The following is a 21,185-nucleotide window of genomic DNA, read 5'->3' as shown; positions in this document are numbered from 1 at the left end:
CCCAGAACTTAAAGTATAATAAAAAATAAATGAAGACACAAATAAACGAAAAGATATTCTGCATTCATAAATGGAAAGAATTAATATTGTTAAAATGTCCATACTACCCAAAGCAATCTACACATTCAGTGGAATCCCTAACAAAATTCCAAAGGTACTTTTCACACAGATAGCAAAAACAATCCTAAAATTCATATGGAACCATAAAAGACCCTGAAGAGTCAAGGTAATCTTGAACAAGAAGAACAAAGCTGGAGGCATCACTACATCTGATAGATTTCAAAATAGATTACAAAGCTGCAGTAATCAAAACAGCATAGCACTGGCATAAAAATAGACACATCAACCAATGGAACAGAATACAGAAACAAGAACCCATACAGAACCCATGCATTTATGGTCATTGGATTTTCAATAAAGATGCCAAGAACACACAATGGAAAAAAGACAGTTCAATAAATGGTGATGAGAAACTGGATAGCCACATGCAAAAGAATGAAGTTGAATTCCTATCGCATACATATACAAAAGTCAACTCAAAATGGATGAAAGACTTAAACATAAGACACAAAACTATAAAACTACTAGAAGAAAACAGAGGAAAGTTCCATGACATCAGTCTAGGCAATGATTTTTTTGCATATGACCCCAAAACACAGAAAAGAAAAGCAAAAAATAGAAAAATGTGATTACATCAAACTCAAAAGCTTCTGCACAGCAAAGGAAACAATTAGCAGAGTGAAGAGACTATCCACAGAGTGGGATAAAATATTTTCAAACCTTGTATCTGGTAAGATGCTAATATCCAAAATATATAAGGAACTCAACTCAGTAACAAGAAAACAAATAACCCAAATAAAAAAATGGGCATTTCTCAAAAGAAGACGTAGAAACAGCCAATAGGTACATGAAAAAACACTCAACATTACTAATCATCAGGAAAATGGAAATTGAAACCACAATGAAATATCACCTCATTGCTGGGTACTGTGGCTCAGGCCTGTAATCCCAGCACTTTGGGAGGCCGAGGCGGGCGGATCACTTGAGGTCAGGAGTTTGACACCAGCCTGACCAACATGATGAAACCCCATCCCTACTAAAATACAAAAATTATGCGGGCATAGTGGCGGGCACCTTTAATCTCAGCTACTTGGGAGGCTGAGGTGGGAGAATCGCTTGAACCCCAGAGGCGGAGGCTGCAGTGAGCTGAGATTGCACCACTACACTCCAGCCTGGGCAACAAGAGTGAGACTCCGTCTCAAAAAACCAAACAAACAAAAATTCCCTCACACCTGTCAGAACTGCTATTATCAAAAGGACAAAAAATAACAAGTGTTTGAAAGGATGTGGCAAACAGGGAATCCTTGTACACTGTTGGTGGCATAAATTGAAACAGCCATTATGGAAAACAGCATGGAGGTTTCTCAAAACTACCCTATAACCCAGCAAGCTCACTTCTGGGTATATATCCAAATGAAATCAAATCAGTATGGGGAAAAAAAATCTGCATTCTTTTTTTTTTTTTTTTGAGACGGAGCCTTGCTCTGTCGCCCAGGCTGGAGTGCAGTGGCGCAATCTCGGCTCACCGCAAGCTCCGTCTCCCGGGTTCACGCCATTCTCCTGCCTCAGCCTCTCTGAGTAGCTGGGACTACAGGCGCCCACCACCACGCCCGGCTAATTTTTTGTATTTTTAGTAGAGACGGGGTTTCACCGTGGTCTCGATCTCCTGACCTCGTGATCTGCCCGCCTCGGCCTCCCAAAGTGCTGGGATTACAAGCGTGAGCCACCGCGCCCGGCCAAAATCTGCATTCTTATGTTCATTGCAGCATCATTCAGGATAGCCAAGATATGGAATCAATGGATTAATTGATAAAGAAAATGTGATATGTGGGCATATATATGTATACACACACACATACACATATACACACACACAATGGAATGTATGTGTATATATATAAATACACAAACACTGGAATATTAAGCCTTAAAGATGAAGAAAATCCTGTTATTTTCAAAAACATAGATGAAGCTGGAGGACATATGCCAGGCACAGAAAGACAGATACTGCAGTGATCTCACTTACATATGAACTCTAAAACGCTGAACTCATAGAAGAAGAGAGTAGAATGGAGGCCTCCAGGGGTTGGGGGATGGAGGAAAGAAGATATTGGTCAAAGGGTACAAAGTTCCAGTTACTCAGAATAAAAAATTTCTGGAGATCTAATATACAGCATTATATATTAATAGTATGTACTGCCATGTAAGTACATACCATTAATAGTAATACCAGTACAGAATGTATACCATAGTAACTAATTTATAATACTGTATTACATACTTGGAATTTATTATGGGAGTAGATCTTAATGTTCTTACCACATACACACATATACAAATTGGTAACTATGTGATGTGATAGATACATTAATTGGCTTGATTATGGTAATCATTTCACAATGTATACACATATATCAAAATACCTAATTGTATACTGTAAATATATATAATTTTTTTTTGAGACAAAGTTTTCACTCTTGTCGCCCAGGCTGGAGTGCAATGGCACGATCTTGGCTCACTGCAACCTCTGCCTCTTGGGTTCAAGCACTTCTCCTGCCTCAGCCTCCCAGGTAGCTGGGATTACAGGCATGTGCCACCCTGCCTGGCCAATATATATAATTTTTATTTGCCAAATATACCTCAATAATGCTAGGGAAAAAGCTGGAATGAATTGTTTAAAAAACTTTCAGAGAAGGATGAAAATGATGACAGAAAATAAGTCATAGGGAAGAAAATATGATGTAAGAAATAAAATGAATGTAGAATACGAATTCTGGAAGGAAAATATGGCAATGATATAGAACCCTAATAAAACAAATTTCCAGGGTTGATGAAAACTCTTAGTATTCAGATGGTTCCCTTTTTGCTGAGCAATATATATGAGGAAAGAGGTTTTTGTTTTGTTTTGTTTTTGCCTCAGCCCCCAAGTAGTTGGGATTACAGGCATGTGCCACTATGCCTGGCTAATTTTTGTATTTTTAGTAGAGATGGGGTTTCATCACCTTGGCCAGGCTGGTCTTGAACTCCTGACCGTGTGATCCACCCACCTTGGTCTCCCAAAGTGCTGGGATTACAGGTGTGAGCCACTGCTCCACTCCCAGCCTATTACTTTTTTTTTTTTTTTTTTTTTTTTTTTTTTGAGACAGTTTTGCTCTTGTTGCCCAGACGGGAATGCAACAGCTTGATCTCGGCTCACCACAACCTCTGCCTTCCAGGTTCAGGCGATTCTCCTGCCTCAGCCTCCTGAGTAGCTGGGATTACAGGCATGCGCCACCATGCCCAGCTAATTTTTTGTATTTTTAGTAAATATGGGGTTTCACCATGTTGACCAGGCTGGTCTCGAACCCCGACCTCAGGTGATCCACTCACCTCGGCCTCCCAAAGTGCTGGGATTACAGTTGTGAGCCACCGTGCCTGGCCACGTATTAATTTTTTTTTTTTTTTTTGAGACAGAACCTTGCTCTGTTGCCCAGGTGAGAGTACAGTGGCGTGATCTCAGCTCACTGCAACCTCCGCTTCCTGGGTTCAAGAGATCCTCCTGCCTCTCAGCCTCCCAAGTAGCTGAGATCATACCCAGCTATTTTTTTTTGTATTTTTAGTAAAGATGGGGTTTCAACACGTTGGCCAGGCTGATCTTGAACTCCTGACCTCAAGTGATCTGCCCACCTTGACCTCCCAAAGTGCTGGGATTACAGGCATAAGCTACTGTGCCTGGCTTCCATAGGATTTAAAGAAAGACCTAGGGTCTCATAGAATAATATTCAGAATGCCTTAGGATACCATCCAAAATCACTCAACAAATGAAGAATGAAGAAAATTTTAACTCACATGGCAAAAGACGACAGACACCAAAATAAAGGTGACTCATGTTGGAATTATCAGATAATGACTTTAAAGCAGCTATTTTAAAAATACTTGAATAAGGAATCATGCACACTCTGCAAACCAATATAAAAATAGAAAGTTTCAGCAAAAGAGTAGAAGATATAAAGAAGAATAAACAAGTTTTAGAACTGAAAAGTGCAGTAACCGAAATAAAAACCACTGGCTAGGCTCAAAAGCAGAATGGAGGTAATAAAGTCAATAAACTTGAAGATAGTTCAAAAGAAATCAGCTAATATGAATAACTGAAAAAAAGATAAAAATGCAAAAAGAACACAGCCTCTGGGAATGTAGAACAAGAAAAGATTTAACATTTGTGTCATTAGGGTTTCAGAAGGAGAAGAGATAGCACAGGACTCAAAAAAGATTTGAAGAAATAATGGCTGAAAACTTACCAATTTTGTGAAAGATAAAACAAGCAAAGCCATTTTGAGAAGCTTAGCCACCCCAAATAGGATAAACCCAAAGAAATCCATACTCAGACACATCATAATCAAACTGCTGAAAATGAAAGACAAAATAAATAGTGAAAGAACTGTAAAAAAAAATGTATTACTTATGGGTGAACAATGATTTGAATGACTGGATTGCTCTTCACAAACTCTGGAGGCCAGAAGAAAAGTGGAACAATAATTTATTGTGCTGAAAAAGAGTTGTCAATCCAGAATTTTGTATCTACCAAAAATATCCTTCAGTAATGAAGGTGAGATTAAGACAAGTAATACTGCAAATGTACATTGCAGTTCAGGCTGTGCCCTCAGGGTCTGTGTGGGAGTAGGCAACAGTGGGGACAGTGGTTAGTAAAAGAGCTTGTACCCCTTCTCAAAGGGGTTAAGTGCTTGTTAAATCCAGGAGACAGCTGTCATGTGAGAATGAAGGTCCAGTGCTGCTTTCCAGCTCTCCAAGGAAAACCAGAAATCCAGATTTCTATATTAAATCCCCTGGTAGCTTGAGGCTGGTAACTAATTCAGCACATTAGAGAACTGTAGGGGCAGCACCAAACACAAACATGTGTAGGATACACCCTGAGTTACTAGTTTGTTAGTTCAGTGGAGTTTTCTCTGTTTCTTTGAACTTCAGAAATTATACCAAGATACATCTAATTAAAACTCTTGGCCCGACGCAGTGGCTCACACCTGTGATCCCAGCACTTTAGGAGGCCGAGGTGGGTGGATCACCTGAGGTCAAGAGTTCGAGACCTGGCCAACATGGTAAAACCTCATCTCTACTAAAAATACAAAGAACAAAAATTAGTTAGGCTTAGTGGCGCATGCCTGTAGTCCCAGCTACTTGGGGAGGCTGAGGCAGAAGAATCCCCTGAACCCAGGAGGCAGAGGTTGCAGTGAGCCAAGATTGCGCCACTGCACTCCAGCCTGGGCAACAGAGTGAGACTCTGTCTCAGAAAAAAATAAAATAAAATAAATAAATAAATAAAATAAATCCTATGGAGATGGTTGATACTTTTGTTTTAACAGGTACTGACCATGTTGGGTTCAGGCTGCAAGTTCCAACAAGCCTTGTGTGGACTGATTTCAGTGTCAGTTTTCAAGGCCTTTGCAGTGTGATTTGGATTTGTCCTGTGTGTGCACCACCCAATCCAATCTAAAACTTACATTTTAGTTCTTAAAGTCTTTGATATATTATTTAGGGACAGATCCACATATATTCGGACAAAAATGAGCCTAAGAGTTCATCAGAACTGAGTTTTTTTGAACTTTGGGTTTTTTTTTTTTTTTTTTTGAGACGGAGTTTTGCTCTTGTTGCCCAGGTTGGAGTGCAATGGCACGATCTCGGCTCACCCCAACCTCTGCCTCCCAGGTTCAAGCAATTCTCCTGCCTCAGCCTCCCGAGTAGCTGGGATTAGAGGCATGTGTCACCATGCCCGGCTAATTTTGTATTTTTAGTAGAGATGGGGTTTCTCCATGTTGATCAGGCTGGTCTCGAACTCCCGACTTCAGGTGATCCACCCACCTTGGCCTCCCAAAGTGCTGGGATTACAGACGTGAGCCACCTTGCTGGGGCCAACTTTGGGTTTTTTGAACTTGAACATGGGTTGCTTTTTTGACCTTGTTCCTTTCTGGGATCTTCTTGATACTTTCTAGTTCCCTGGAACTCCCCTATTCAGTTCTCTAGTCATAACGCTGGGGCTTTAGTTACCTCCCTCTGCTATGTACTTTCTGCAACTATGCCTGGGTATGGCAGGAGGAAACAGAGAAAAAAAGTAATGTGGGTTCACTCCACAGCAACTCTAAAAGGAAAAGAAGGTTCCTATCCCTTGTAGTTTTAGATACCTGCAGGCCCCCACTGCTTCCACTATTGCTGCTGCTACTGTGAGATTGTCTGGAGGCTGGGACATGCAAAAACACGGGGGAAAATATAGACATATATTTGTGTATATATACATATATGTATACATGTACTTATGTATGTGCATACACACAAGCAAGAGATTGCCCCAGTTTCTCTGGTGTTAAGAATCCCATTTCCTCTCATCCTGGCTAACGCGCTGAAACCCCGCCTCTACTAAAAATACAAAAAATTAGCCGGGCGTGGTGGGGGTGCCTGTAATCCAAGCTACTCGGGAGGCTGAGGTAGGAGCATCGCTTGAACCCAGGAGGCAGAGGCTGCAGTGAGCCGAGACTGTGCCACTGCAAGCCAGCCTGGGCGACAGAGCAAGACTCTGTCTCAAAAAAAAAAAAAAAGAATCCCATTTCCTGTGCCTTCTGACAAAACTAGAAGGCTTATCTTGGGCCAGGCACAGTAATCCCAGCACTTTGAGAGGTCAAGATGGGAGGACTGCTTGAGCCCAGGAGTTCAAAATCAGCCTAGACAACACAGGGAGACCTGGTTTCTACAAAAATTTTAAAAATTAGCTGGGCATGGTGGCACACCTCTGCGGTTTCAGCTACTCGGGGGCTGAGGTAGGAGGATCGCTTAAGCCCAGGAGGTCCAGACTGCATAGAGCTGTGGGTTCACCACTACATTCCAGCTGGAATTATTTCTGTCTATATCCTACGCAATAAACAAGTCAACTGCATTTGTAGACCCCCAAAAATATATAGAAAATACCTAGAAATAAAATATAAAATGAACTATAAGCCCTTTTTTGAGATAAGTTTATAAAAATACACTGAAATACCATCAAGAAGGCCTAAATAAATGGAGAAAAGTACTGTGATCATGGCAAACATGATTTAACATAATAAAGATATCAGTTACTACTAAAGTGATCTACAAATTCAATGTAATTTCTTTTTTTTTTTTTTTTTTTGAGACAGAGTCTCGCTCTGTTGCCCAGGCTATAGTGCAGTAGTACCATCTTGGCTCACTGCAACCTCTGCCTCCTGGGTTCAAGTGATGCTCATGCCTCGGACTCCCGAGTAGCTGGGACAACAGGTGTGCGCCACCACACCTGGCTAATTTTTGTGTTTGCTTTTGTTGGGATTTTTTTTTTGAGACAGAGTCTCATTCCATCACCCAGGCTGGAGTGCAGTGGCATGATCTCGGTGCACTGCAACCTCCACCTCCAGGGTTCAAGCAATTCTTGTGCCTCAGCCTCCCGAGTAGCTGGGATTATAGTTGTGTGCTATCACACCTGGCTAATTTTTGTATTTTTAGTAGAGCCTAGGTTTCATCACGTTGGCCAGGCTGGTCTCAAACTCCTGGCCTCAAGTGATCTGCCCACCTCGGCCTCCCAAAGTGTTGGGATTACAGGAGTGAGCCATCACACCCGGCCAAATTCAATGTAATTATACATATTAAAAACTCAACATTTTAAATAAAACATAAAGTAATTTTTAATACTATATGAAAGATCAAAGAGATAAGTATAACCAAAACATGCCTGAAGAAAAGGTGGAGAGATGTGTCCTATCAGAAATCAAGACTTGTTATATAAACAAGAGTAATTAAGGCAGGGATAAAAAGGCTCAATGTAACAAGAAAGACCCAATGCATATATGAAATCTGAATATATGACAGAGGAGCATTGTTGATCAATGAAGAATAGGCGGAGTTTTCATTTGAGAGGGAAACATAATTTTTTTTTTTTTTAAGAGACGGTGTTTCCCTCCGTTGCTCAGGCTGGTTTTGAACTCCTGGGCTCAAGCAACTCTCCTGCCTTAACCTCCCAAAGTGCTGGGATTATAGGCATGAGCTACCACACCCAGCCAATTCATTTTCTATATAGGAAAAATAACTGATCTCCATCTCATACTATTCATAAAAATCAATTAAAGTTGCATTAATAGGTCTTTAATAAGAAAGCAAAAACATAAAAATTCTTGGGAGTTCGAGATCAGCATGGGCAACATGGCAAAACCCTGTCTCTACAAAAAATACGAAAAGTTAGCCGGGAGTGATGGCACATGCCTGCAGTCCCGGGAGGCTGAGGTGGGAGGATCACCTGAGCCTAGGAGGTAGAAGCTGCAGTGAGCCGTGATTGTTCCAGTGCACTCTAGCCTGGGTGACTTTTTCTGTCTTAAAAAAAAAAAAATTTGGAATTAAAGTAGAAAATTGGGCTAGGAAGGGGTTTCTGAAGATCCGAAAAGTATAAAGCATACAGGAAAAAGATAAAAATGTTTATAAGCAATATATAATTTAACCACTAATCATACAGTTTGACAATATTAACACAAAGAATTACTGTTCATCAAAAAATATCATAACGAAAGTGAATAAAAAAGACATAAACTGGAAAACATATCTACAAAACATGCGATTGACCAAAAATGAGTATCTAGAATTTATACAAGGAATTCCTACAAATCTCAGGAAAAAGACAAATTAGCCTAATACAAAATGGATCAAAATGACATTACACAGAAGAGACACTAATGACCAATAAACATATGGAAAGGTAATCATCTTCAATAACGACCAGGGAAATTTAATTTAAAATGATAAAATAAGATTTCATACTCATCAATCAGATTATTAAAAAATGAAAAAATCTTATAATATCATAAGGAAAGATGGTGGAACAAAAGTACTTCCCACGTAAACTAATACAACACTTGGAAAACTGTTTGGCATCACCTTGCAAAGCTGAGTAAGTATGTACACCAAGATCCTGCAATGGTGTTCCTAAGTGTGTTTCCTAACAAATCTCTTGCACATGTAAGTCTGCGGATGTAAATATTATTGTCATAATTATATGTTTACATATATACATTCTATATATTCTACTATGTTTATAAATACTATTTTTTTTTTTGAGACGGAGTCTCGCTCTGTAGCCCAGGAGTGCAGTGGCATGATCTCGGCTCACTGTAAGCTCCACCTCCTGGGTTCACGCCATTCTCCTGCCTCAGCCTCCCAAGTAGCTGGGACTACAGGCACCCGCCACCACGCCCAGCTAATTTTTTTTGTATTTTTAGTACAGACAGGGTTTATCATGTTATCCAGAATGGTCTTGATCTCCTGACCTCATGATCCGCCCGCCTTGGCCTTCCAAAGTGCTGGGATTACAGGCGTGAGCCACCATGCCCAGCTTATAAATACTATTTTAAGGGAAAAAATTTAATGGATAGGTTGAAAAGCATAAAGGTCACTGTTACAGAATATATTAGCAAATCAATATAAATCAAGGCCAAAGAAATATATATAATATATTAAATATATATAAAGGCAGTATAAATATATATAAAGGCAGTCTAAATGGAAAAACAGATGAAGAGTAAGAAACACAGACGTTTTATGTCAGTTTAATAGAAGGAAAAAAGGAAAAGGTAACAAGGCAATATTTGAAGAGATGACTACTAAGAATTTCCTATCACTAAAAAAAGAAAGATGTAAGTCCTCAGATTGAAAAATACTACCAGAAGCAAGGCATAAGGGGAATAAAGGTAACCATGTCTGAATTTATCACAGTAAAGATTTAGCCTAATAGAGGAAAACATTTTTCTCTGATGGAAAGGAACAAGAATCATCTATCAAAAAGAAAAGAGTTAAGAATATCTTCATGGCCTTGTGGCAGGAAAAGATATATTAAAAAAGACAACAATGTACAACTGGCCCTCTGTACCGGGTGGGAGGGGTGAGGAGGGTTGAGGTTTGGTTCCAGGACCATGGCAGACACCAAAATCTGCAGATGCGCAAGTCCCTTATATAAAACGGTGCAGTAAGTTGGTTTCAACCAACTGTGAGTCTCAACCTATTAATACAGAGGGCCAACTATATGTATTTTACATCCATTATTGGTTGAGTCTGTGGATGCAGAATCCACGAATACGAAGGGCTGACTATACATATGCGATGATTCCATTCATGTAAGATTCAAATATAGGCTAAGGAAGAATTTCTTAATCAAGTCCCTACAAGTGTGAAGCATAAAAGAAAAGATGGATACATTTGACTACAGTAATCATTAAGAACTTCTGCTCACAGAAAGGAAAACCATAAAGAAAGCTAAATTCAATTCAGACTAGAAAAAGATATTTGTAGTTCGCAGAACATGCAAAGTCCCATAAGCAGAACATATAAAGAACCCTTACACATTATTAAGAATAATACAAGACAATTCGGCCGGGCGCGGTGACTCACACCTATAATCCCAGCACTTTGGGAGGCCGAGGCAGGTGGATCACAAGGTCAGGAAATCAAGACCATCCTGGCAAACACGGTGAAACCCCGTCTCTACTAAAAATACAAAAAAAATTAGCTGGGCGAGGCGGCAGGCGCCTGCAGTCCCAGCTACTCGGGAGGCTGAGGCAGAATGGCATAAACCCGGGAGGTGGAACTTGCAGCGAGCCGAGATGGCGCCACTGCACTCCAGCCTGGGCGACAGAGCGAGACTCCATCAAAAAAAAAAAAAGAAAGAAAAATACAGACAATTCAACAGAAAAACAGGCAAAAGATTAGAGCAGGCAATTCACTAAAGAATTTCAGCTGGGCGTGGTGGCTCATGCCTGTAATCCCAACACTTTGGGAGGCCGAGACAGGCGGATCATGAGGTCAGGAGTTTGAGACCATCCTGGCCAACACAGTGAAACCCCATCTCTACTAAAAATATAAAAAATTAGCTGGGAATAGTGGTGGGAGCCTGTAATCCCAGCTACGCAGGAGGCTGAGGCAGAAGAATCGCTTGAACCCGAGAGGCGGAGGTTGAAGTGAGCCAAGATTGCACCGCTGCACTCCAGCCTGGGCAACAATGTGAGACTCTGTCTCAAAAAAAAAAAAAAAAAAGAATTTCAAAAAACCAATGACTTGAAAATGTGTGCTAAAACTCATCAGGAAAGAAAAATGTGGCGGGGCACGGTGGCTCAAGATTGTAATCCCAGCACTTTGGGAGGCGAGTGGATCATTTGAGGTCAGGAGTTGAAGACCAGTCTGGCCAACACGGTGAAACCCCATCTCTACGAAAAATATAAAAATTAGCCGGGCTTGGTGGCACATGCTTGTAATTCCAGCTACTTGGGAGGCTGAGGTGGGAGAATTGCTTGAACCTGGGAGGCAGAGGTTGCAGTGAGCTGAGATTGTGCCACTGCACTCCAGCCTGGATGACAGAGACAGACTCCATCTCAAAAAAAAAAAAAAAAAAAAGAAAAAAAGAAGGAAATGCAAATTAAAAGCACACCAAATTATTATTATACACTGACTAATTGATAAAAATCAAAGTTTGAGCTGGGTGTGGTGGCTCATGCCTATTAAAATCCCAGCACTTTGGGAGGCCGAGACAGGCGGATCACCTGAGGTCAGGAGTTTGAGAGCAGCCTGACCAACAGGGAGAAACCCCATCTCTACTAAAAATGCAAAATTAGCCAGGCATGGTGGCGCATGCCTGTAATCCCAGCTCCTTCGGAGGCTGAGGCAGAAGAATCACTTGAACCCGGGAGGCAGAGGTTGCGGTGAGCCGAGATCGTGTCATTGCACTCCAGCCTGGGCAACAAGAGCGAAACTGTCTCAAAAAAAAAAAAAATTAAAGTTTGACAGTACCGTACATTAGGAAGCATGTGCAACAATGGGAACATTCATCTACTGCTGGTGAAATTGTAAACAAATACAAGTGTTGAAGAAAAGTTAAAATTAGATAGCTCGGCTGGGCGAAGTGGCTCACTCCTGTAATCCCAACACTGTGGGAGGTTGAGGTGGGAGGATCACTTGAGGCCAGGAGTTAGAGACCAGCCTGGCCAACATGGCAAAACGCTGTCTCTACTAAAAATACAAAAATTAGCTGGGTGTGGTGCTGCATGCCTGTAATTCTCGCAATTCGGGAGGCTAAGGCATGAGAATCGCTTGAATCTTGTAGGCGGAAGTTGCAGTGAACCCAGTTCACGCCATTTCACTCCAGCCTGGGCGACAGGGCTAGACTCTGTCTCAAAAAAACTAAAAAATTAGGCAGCTAGTTTGGGAGCAGTGGCTCATGCCTGTAATCCCAGCACTTTTGGAGCCTGAGCGGTGGGATCACTTGAGCCCAGGAGTTCCAGACCAGCCTGGGTAACATGGCAAAACCCTGTCTCTACAAAAAAATACAAAAAATTAACCAGGTGTGGTGGCATGCACCTGTAGTCCCATCTACCCAGGAGGCTAAGGTGGGGGGATCACATGAGCCCAGGAGGTGGTCAAGACTGCAGTGGGCCGTGATAGTGCCACTGCCCTTCAGCCTGGGCAAGAGTGGGACCCTGTTTCAAAAAAAAACGTAAAAGCACCATCTGGAAACCAATAGACAGGTAAATGTTATTATTTTGCAAAGTCCATAAAAACTGAAAGAATAAACACAGTAATAGATTAAAAGTATGAAATATAGAAATGAACAAGTTAATTATCATGCTATGGTGAAAATGTCCACTCTCATAAGTACTCAATATAATGACAATAAAGCAGTCCAGTATACCAAGAAATCACTGTAAAATTTATATAACTTTGCATTAAGGTTATATAAGGGAGAAAATATCCATATTTTTTAGAATTACATAATGAGATTATACAAGGCTGAAATGACATGAGGTCCTGGATTTACTTGAAATTATTTGCAGTGGGGCACGGTGGCTTACGCCTGCAATCCCAGAATTTGAGAGGCCAAGGCAAGTGGATCACCTGAGGTCAGGAGTCTGAGACCAGCCTGGCCAACCTGGTGAAACCCCATCTCTATGAAAAATACAAAAAAATTTGCCGGGCATGGTAGCAGGTGCCTGTAATCCCACCTACTCGAGAGGCTGAGGTACAAGAATCGCTTGAACCCGGGAGGCGGAGGCTGTAGTGAGCCGAGATCACGCCATTGCACTCCAGCCTGGGTGACAAGAGCGAAACTCCATCTTGAAAACAAAGAAAATAAAGAAAATATTTGTGCGACAATAGGGGTAGATGAGTGGCATGTATTTTTGAAAATTTTCACAATGAAAAGCAACATTCTATGACTTGTAAAATAAATGAGTGAAAACATTTATTTAAAATAAAAATTAACCATTCTTAAAGAGTACAATGAAATAAATACTACCAAACACTGTGAGTGTCTGAAAGCTTCAGAAATATCTTTTTTTTTTTTTTGAGACGGAGTCTTGCTCTGCCACCCAGGCTGGAGTGCAGTGGAACGATCTCGGCTCACTGCAAGCTCCGCCTCCTGGGTTCACGCCATTCTCCTGCCTCAGCCTCCGAGTAGCTGGGACTACAGGCACCCGCCACCACGCCTGGTTAATTTTTTGTATTTTTTAGTAGAGACGGGGTTTCACCGTGTTAGCCAGGATGGTCTCGATCTCCTGACCTCGTGATCCGCCCACCTCGGCCTCCCAAAGTGCTGGGATTACAGGCGTGAGCCACCGCGTCCGGCCCAGAAATATCTTGTCTCTGAGAATCCATCCTAAGCAAATACAGAAAAATCTATATGCATAAAGTTGTGCTTTTACATAAAGAATGCATATATGCATAAAGAATGGTGCTTTTACAAACAAGCATTGATTAGAAAGCAGCTTAACTATGTAAGTATAAGTACTTGAACTGCACTAAAAGAAAAAAAACAGAATTATATGAGAAAATGCATGTAGAAACTATTACATACCTATCTAATCTTCATGGCCAGATCTTTCTGGTACTTTTCTTCCTGAGTTGCTGAGTTCACCTTCTATCCTGCTGTTGTTCAACCTACATTTCCTTGCCATATCTTCTCCTGCTGTAAACCTCTAGGTATCAGAGTGCTTCAAGTTTCTGTCCTTGCTATATTTATTCCCTAGGGGATTTCATCCAGTCACAAGACTCTATATCTCTATATTGAAGGCTCTCCAAATTTTCCTCCAATGCTGATCTGACCTCCCAGTTCCAGACTTCTATACTCATCTGCCTGCATGGCATCTATGCTGCATCCAGTAAGCACCTGAAGCTTAACATAAGCAAACTCACCCTTGATTTTGCAAGCCCCAAATCTACTCTTTACCCATTTCAGTAATTACAAAGCCCATTCTTCCATAGGCTCTCCCTAAAAAGCACGAATCCTTTTTATTTCCGCTTATACTCCAAGACTGAATCCTGCTAACTCTTCCTTGAAAAGATTTCAAACCCACCACTTCCTTCCACTGCCACCGATAACATTTCAATGGTCTCTGAGCCATCACTGTATCTCAACCAGACTACTACAAAAACCTGCTAAACAGCCACTCTGCTTCCAATCTTGCCATCTACAAAGCAGCTAGGGAAATCTTTTTAAAATATATGTTGCATCAAGGACAGGCGCAGTGGCTCACACCTGTAATCCCAGCACGTTGGGAGGCCAAGGTAAGAGGATCACCTGAGGTCAGGATTTCGAGACCAGCCTGGCCAACATGGTGAAACACTGTCTCTACTAAAATACAAAAATTAGCTGGGCATGGTGGCGGGTGCCTGTAATCCCAGCTACTCGGGAGGATGAGGCATGAGAATCTCTTGAACCCAGGAGGTGGAGCTTGCAGTGAGCCAAGATCATGCCACTGCACTCCAGCCTGGGTGACAGAGCAAGACTCCATCTCAAACAAAAACAAAAACATGGCCCGGCGTGGTGGCTCACACCTGTAATCCCAGACTTTGGGAGGCCGAGGCAGGTGGATCACAAGGTCAGGAGATTGAGATCATCCTGGCTAACACGGTGAAACCCCGTATCTACTAAAAAAAAAATACAAAAAAATTAGCCGGGCATGGTGGCGTGCGCCTGTAATCCCAGCTACTCGGGAGGCTGAGGCAGGAGAATCGCTTGAACCTGGATTGAACCTGAGGCAGGAGAATCGCTTGAAGCGGAGGTTGCAGTGAGCCGAGATCATGCCACTGCACTCCAGCTTGGGCGACAGAGCGAGACTCTGTCTCAAAAAAAAAACAAACAAAAAAAATAATGAGTTGCATCAAGCCATTTCTAGGTGCACAGCCTTCTGATGACTTCTTGTCTTAGAATGAAAAGACTTCCCATGGCCTGTATGGCTGACAGTACATAAACTGACCCACTCTTTCCCACTCCTGCCTCTTTGATCTCATCTCCCACCCACGTAACCCTCTGCTTTCACTCCTCCAGTCACTGGCCTCTGGGGCTGCTCCTCAAACACAGCCAAGGCACAGCTGCCTCAGGCCCTTGAAGGTCTGCGTTCCTCCATCTGGAGTGGTCTTCCACCCAGTACCTATATACAATAACTTACTGTGGTGCTTCTTCAGGTCTCTGCCCAAACATTACCATATCATTTGGTAAGATATGGTAAATTTCTCTTGCCTCTTCACACAAAATATCATCCTTTATTCCCTTCCTCTACTTCTTATTTCTTTTTAGTATTTACTATTACCTGGTATGTTACATATTCATCTATTTTCATATCTCTCCCTACACTGTGGGGTAGGTTCTGGGAACAGAGATTATGCATGTTCTTTTTTTTTTCTTTTTTTTAATACAGTCTCTCTCTGTCGCTCAGGCTAGAGTGCAGTGGCATAATCTTGGCTCACTGCAACCTCCACCTCCCGGGTTCAAGTGATTCTCCTGCCTCAGCCTCCTGAGTAGCTGGGATTACAGGCGCATGCCACCACACCCAGCTGATTTTTGTATTTTTTAGTAGAGATGGGGTTTCAACATGTTGGCCAGGCTGGTCTCGAACTCCTGACCTCAGGCAATCCTCCTGCTTCAGCCTCCCAAAGTGCTGGGATTACAGGTGTGAGCCACCGCACCCAATCACGCATGTTCTATTCATTACTGTAACCTCAGTGTTGAGAATAGTGCTGGGCATACCATAGGCACTCCAGAAACATAATGAATGAATGTGCTATTCTGTTCCTCCTCCTTCATACCAAATCTCTCTTTGCCAGCTCTTACCTTCTCCATGGAGACACAGGCCCTTTATTTCCAACCCACTATATAAAGTCAATGACGCTCACACCAAAATCTCCCCCTATGACTTCTATGTGGATCAACCCCTCTTCTACCTTGTTAGCCCTCGCTTTCTGCTAAGCTCCCTATTTTAACTTCGCTTATGGTGGTGTTATTTGTAGACACGTTCTAGTACTTCTACTAGGCAGTAAGTTCTGAAATTGCTTATTCCTTTTTTAAACACTGCAGCATCTAGCTAAGTGCCTTATACATGTTAGAAAATCAGTAAATGTTGGTAAAAAATATGAATGAATCAATGAGGGCATAAACCCCTATCCCAAAAAACTTAGTAAAAGAAAATAAGTCTTTAGCAGTGTAGGAAAAAATCTATTTCTGGAGACAATGATGCTTTTATTAGACTAAATACAAAGGAGGATGAAAAGCTAGGAAGGAAATTGATCCAAAATATGGATAGAAAGAAATATCACTAGAAAGGGTGGAGGAGGGCACCAGCTGGTTAGAACGGAGAGAGAAGGATAAGAGGAGAAAAGCAGGCAAAGTGTGTTAGGTAAAGGGGAAAGGTAGGATCATTTGAAAGCTCATGTAGAAAAGGTCTTATATTTGCATAATAGGCCAAAAGCCTTTGAGGAGAGGTTCCCAGATAGCATCTAAAAGATGCAGTCTCTCTACTGGCCAAATCACGCATTACCTGCTGTGCCTCACTTACCTGGCCACTGGCCTCTTGTTAGCTCTCTGTCAACCAACCAGGGCTCCTTCCCTTGCTCCAAGTAGGAGATCACATTTGGTTTAGAAATAGAATGCCCTGCTTACAAAAGAAGTAACAAAACAAATTTATCATGAGAATATCCTAGAATTCAAATCCAGTCCCTTCATTATAAAGAAAGACATGGCATTATGAGAAGAGTCAAAGAGATGTACAACGGACTTATGAAACATAATGGAAGATGTAAAACATCCCCAAAAACTCAATGCAGCTTCCTTTTTCTAACTCTACCATATTTAGAACATTCCTGTGGAACAGGATGTCAAAATTCGACTGGTTTTTGAAAGCCAGGTGAGCATTTCACATTGGAGGAAGTAGGCCTTCCAAGGGCAGAATCTAAATTACTATGGACAGATGTCCTTACCCATTGAAACCAGGTTGCTGTAATTCTCCAACATCACATCTCTGTATAAATCTCTCTGATCATCATTCAGGCATTCCCACTCCTCCTGAGAGAAGTCTACGGACACATCACTGAACATCACTGACTCCTGGAACAATAACCACGTATATGACTTGATTAATTTTTTAAAAAGTATTTTTGTGAAGGAAAGAGAGAAGAAAAAGATTAAGGTAGAGGAAGTAAAATACAGTGAGTATATGAATGTCTGGGAAGCAGTGGAGGACTGTAAACAAATAAGCACAACTGAATCACTGGGTTTCCAGGTCATTCTGTTTCCTCTAAATGAAACTGCCTGAGTATGCTAGGATACCTCCATTATCCAAACAAGGTTGGGAAGGTACAACAATTCAGCTAAGAGGCCTTTCCCAATTAAATGAAATTGTATATGCAATGCCTCGCACTATACCTGTCATATAATAAATCAATGATACATGTGATCTTTCCCCCTCTCTTTTCCCAAATAGCTGAGAGTCAAATTTCAGAATAAGGGATAAAGACATTAAAAGCCTCCCGAGAGAAGAGCAGGTCATATAAAAGGCATCAAAAATTAGAGGGGCAATGGAATTCTCAAGAACACCTCTAAAAGCAAGAAACAATAAGAACAATTCTTCAACATTCTGATGGAAAAAATAAACTCTGACCTAGACTTTCATAAACAAACTATCATTCTGTTTTGAGTGTTGAGAAAAGACATTTGTAGACATCCAAGGACTCAAGAAGAGTTTCTTCGGAAACTTCTAGACGATATGCTCCACAAAAACGAAGGAGTAAACAAAAAAAGAAGACAACATAGGATTCAGGAAGTAGGTAAAGTTTCAGGAAAGCTGTGACTGAGAGAGTAAACCAGATCAGATGGGAACAAGGAAACAGGAAATGGGGAATCAAGTCTCTACATCAAAAGGAACTGATGTGTCTGACCAGTGGGAAAACATATTGACTATCCTGTGGCAGTGATGCTGGAGATTCTGGATATAAACACACAAATGACTAGGCAAATGGCAGGGAAAGCAATTAACCCCAGGAAAATGAAGGGTTGTATAGAACAAAGCCATGAGCTCACTTGGCAGAGAATAATACTTGCAGCCATAATAAGGCGTATACTATTGATTTAACCAAAAATGGTGATACGGTAACAGTCAGGAAAAACAAAAGTGCAGTATGGGAATACAATGTTCCCTTTAACTTTGCAATCAGTCAAGAGATGACTAAAGTGGGTTTATCAAAAAATGGTAGTAAACCAGTTTTCAAGAGTTGAGGGCAGTGGCCTCTTGGAGTGGGTCTGGTAATGGGACAAAACCAGAATTGAACTACTTCCCTTGTAGACATGTGTAAAATTACTTTTAAAAATTTTGTATCTTAGAAAATTAAATTTGCATATAATTTAAGACTCTGATCCCTTCCTATGTCAGACTATTATATAATAAGAAATGTTCCTTGTTACAACAAATGCTATTCATATGTTTCTCACTGAATAATATTCTATTATAAGGCTATAAATGACATCTATCCTTTTGCCTTTAGAAATTCAGGCTAGAGGTGATCTTTAAAGACTTCTCCAACATTGGCCCAGTAACAACCTACTGCCCAGCTGTAAATTCCCCTTATAACTAAGCTACAGAAAACTGGTGAAGGATGATCCGGTTTCGCCATTGGTATTACTGACATCATTGCTTTTGTTTTTTAAACAGGATCTTCCTCTGTCACCCAGGACGAAGTGCAGTGGCATGATCACATCTCACTGCAGCCTGACTTCCCGGGCTCAAGTGATCCTCCCACCTCAGCCTCCCGAGTACCTGGGACTACAGGCACGCACCAACATGCCTGGCTAATTTTTGTATTTTTTGTAGAGGCGGGGTTTGCCATGTTGCCCAGGCTAGTCACCTGTGTTCAAGCAAACCACCAGCTTCAACCTCCCAAAATGCTGGAATTACAGGTGTGAGTCACCACATTTGGCCACTGACATCAATTTTTCATGGATGCTTAGTGAGGTGTGAGAGCTTTGTACCAACCACAGTCACACTCTCAAACATAAAAGGCTCGTTAACCAGGAGACCTTGCCATGTACTAGGACTGAAATCAAACAAAACCACAGCATGTATTTTCTTATTGGAAAACCCAGGTCTATGGAGCTAACAAGGGCTTTTCCCTATAAGGTGCTCCTAATTACTTATTTTCATCCCATCAAATCACTGTCCAAGCAAATTAGATTCATATTAATTTAGTGTGGGGAACACATTTCTGTCCTATTAGGATTTTTGTTAGAAGTCTGGGATAGGAGATGCTGAAGGACTTTGTAAACGAGTACGTAAACATTGTTTAAAAGCGCGGGGAACTGAGAGGAGACTGGGGTTGTTTAGGAGCAAATGCATGTCCTTTTTCTGACAGGGGACCCTGGAAACCAGTGTAAAAACATTAGTCCAAACCTGATCTGGGTCAGACCATTTTTACATTACATAATTATTAATCTCTTTATGGAAAGAAATAAGTATTCTTGATGAAACTGATAGGGGATTTTCTGATGGACATTAATCTAAATTAAAACTTCTTCAGAGAAATTTGTTATTCAACCACTTGGCTGACTAATAGTTAACTGTGAGTTAAGAATATAAATTTTTTGCTGGGCGCGGTGGCTCATGCCTGTAATCCCAGCTCTTTGGGAGGCTGAGGCGGGTAGATCACTTGAGGTCAGGAGTTCGAGGCCAGCCTAGACAACATGGCAAAACCTCATCTCCACTAAAAATACAAAAATTAGCTGGGTGTGGTTGTGGGCACCTGTAATCCTAGCTACTCAGGAGGCTGAAGTAGGAGAATCACTTGAACCCGGGAGGCAGAGGTTGCAGTCAGCCAAGATCACGCCACTGTACTCTAGCCTAGAAGACAGAGCAAGACTCCATCTCAAAAAAAAAAAAGAGTGTAAATTTTCTAACAATAATTATGTAATCAATTCTTTTTTTTTTTTTTCTATGAATTGGCTTGTTAGAGATCCTTTCCTTTACAGGAAAATTCTGGCATTGCTCATAACCAAACTTTTTAAAAGGTGTTGTTTTTCTTTCTAACATCAAAAAGCATCATCATGAGGAAAGCAAATGTTTACAGGTACTAGAAGTAAAAATCACTCTATCTGAGCAAAACGAAACAGTATCTCACCTGAGCCATGGCTCTGATATTTGTAGAAAAGGACCTTCTCTTGGCTCTTCTTTTGGAGAAGGGTAGAGCTGGGAGAGGCAAAAGAAGATACATAAGACTCCACTTTCCTCACAGCTCCTGGCCCAGAATGATCATTTCCCTTCTGTTCATGCTTCAGAAATGCTTGTGGGGTATCGGTGAGGAGAATGGGCAAATCTCTCTATCATCCCTAGCTTCAAAGATACCAGGCTGTAACTGGAGCCGGATGGATTAGGGCAACTCAATATGGCTTGGAGAATATATGTTTATATACATACATACATACATATAAAGATTTTTTTAACTCATATTATACACACTACTTATACACATTGCTATTTTTACTTAATATATCTTGGAATTAGGTCCCAATTAGTACATATTGTGTTACATAACTGCTTTAATAGCTACATTGTAGTCCATTAAATGGATATAACTTAATTTTTTTTTTCTTTTTGAGACAGAGTCTCGCTCTGTCACCCAGGCTGGAGGGCAGTGGTGCAATCTTGGCTCACTGCAACCTCCACGTCCTGGGTTCAAGCGATTCTTCTGCCTCAGCCTCCCAAGTAGCTGGGACTACAGGCATGTGCCACTACGCCTGGCTAATTTTTTGTATTTTTAGTAGTGATGGGGTTTCACCATGTTAG

General features: G+C 41.3%; 1 protein-coding gene across 9 annotated transcripts in view; it reads right to left on the bottom strand.

The window, feature by feature from the left end:
* ZNF566 (zinc finger protein 566) overlaps positions 1-21,185 on the bottom strand; it is a 47,002-nt gene that overhangs the window by 11,535 nt on the left and 14,282 nt on the right. For 3 of the 9 annotated variants that reach the window (XM_030820064.1, XM_030820067.1, XM_030820068.1), the window contains exons 2-4: positions 20,521-20,588; positions 17,335-17,461; positions 16,914-17,012 (exon numbers count right to left, since the gene is read on the bottom strand). In XM_030820064.1, coding sequence (XP_030675924.1) covers positions 16,914-17,012; positions 17,335-17,461; positions 20,521-20,529 — 235 coding nt within the window. In that variant the 5' untranslated portion in view covers positions 20,530-20,588. Of the gene's footprint in view, positions 1-16,913; positions 17,013-17,334; positions 17,462-20,520; positions 20,973-21,185 lie in introns of those variants that run through there. The other 6 variants (XM_012500279.2, XM_030820070.1, XM_012500277.2 and 3 more) reach the window with 5 other exon arrangements.

The sequence above is a fragment of the Nomascus leucogenys genome, chromosome 10 (genome assembly GCF_006542625.1).
Source record: "Nomascus leucogenys isolate Asia chromosome 10, Asia_NLE_v1, whole genome shotgun sequence".
NCBI classification, from domain to species: Eukaryota; Metazoa; Chordata; class Mammalia; order Primates; family Hylobatidae; genus Nomascus; species Nomascus leucogenys.
This window is presented reverse-complemented; position numbering and strand designations above follow the sequence as displayed.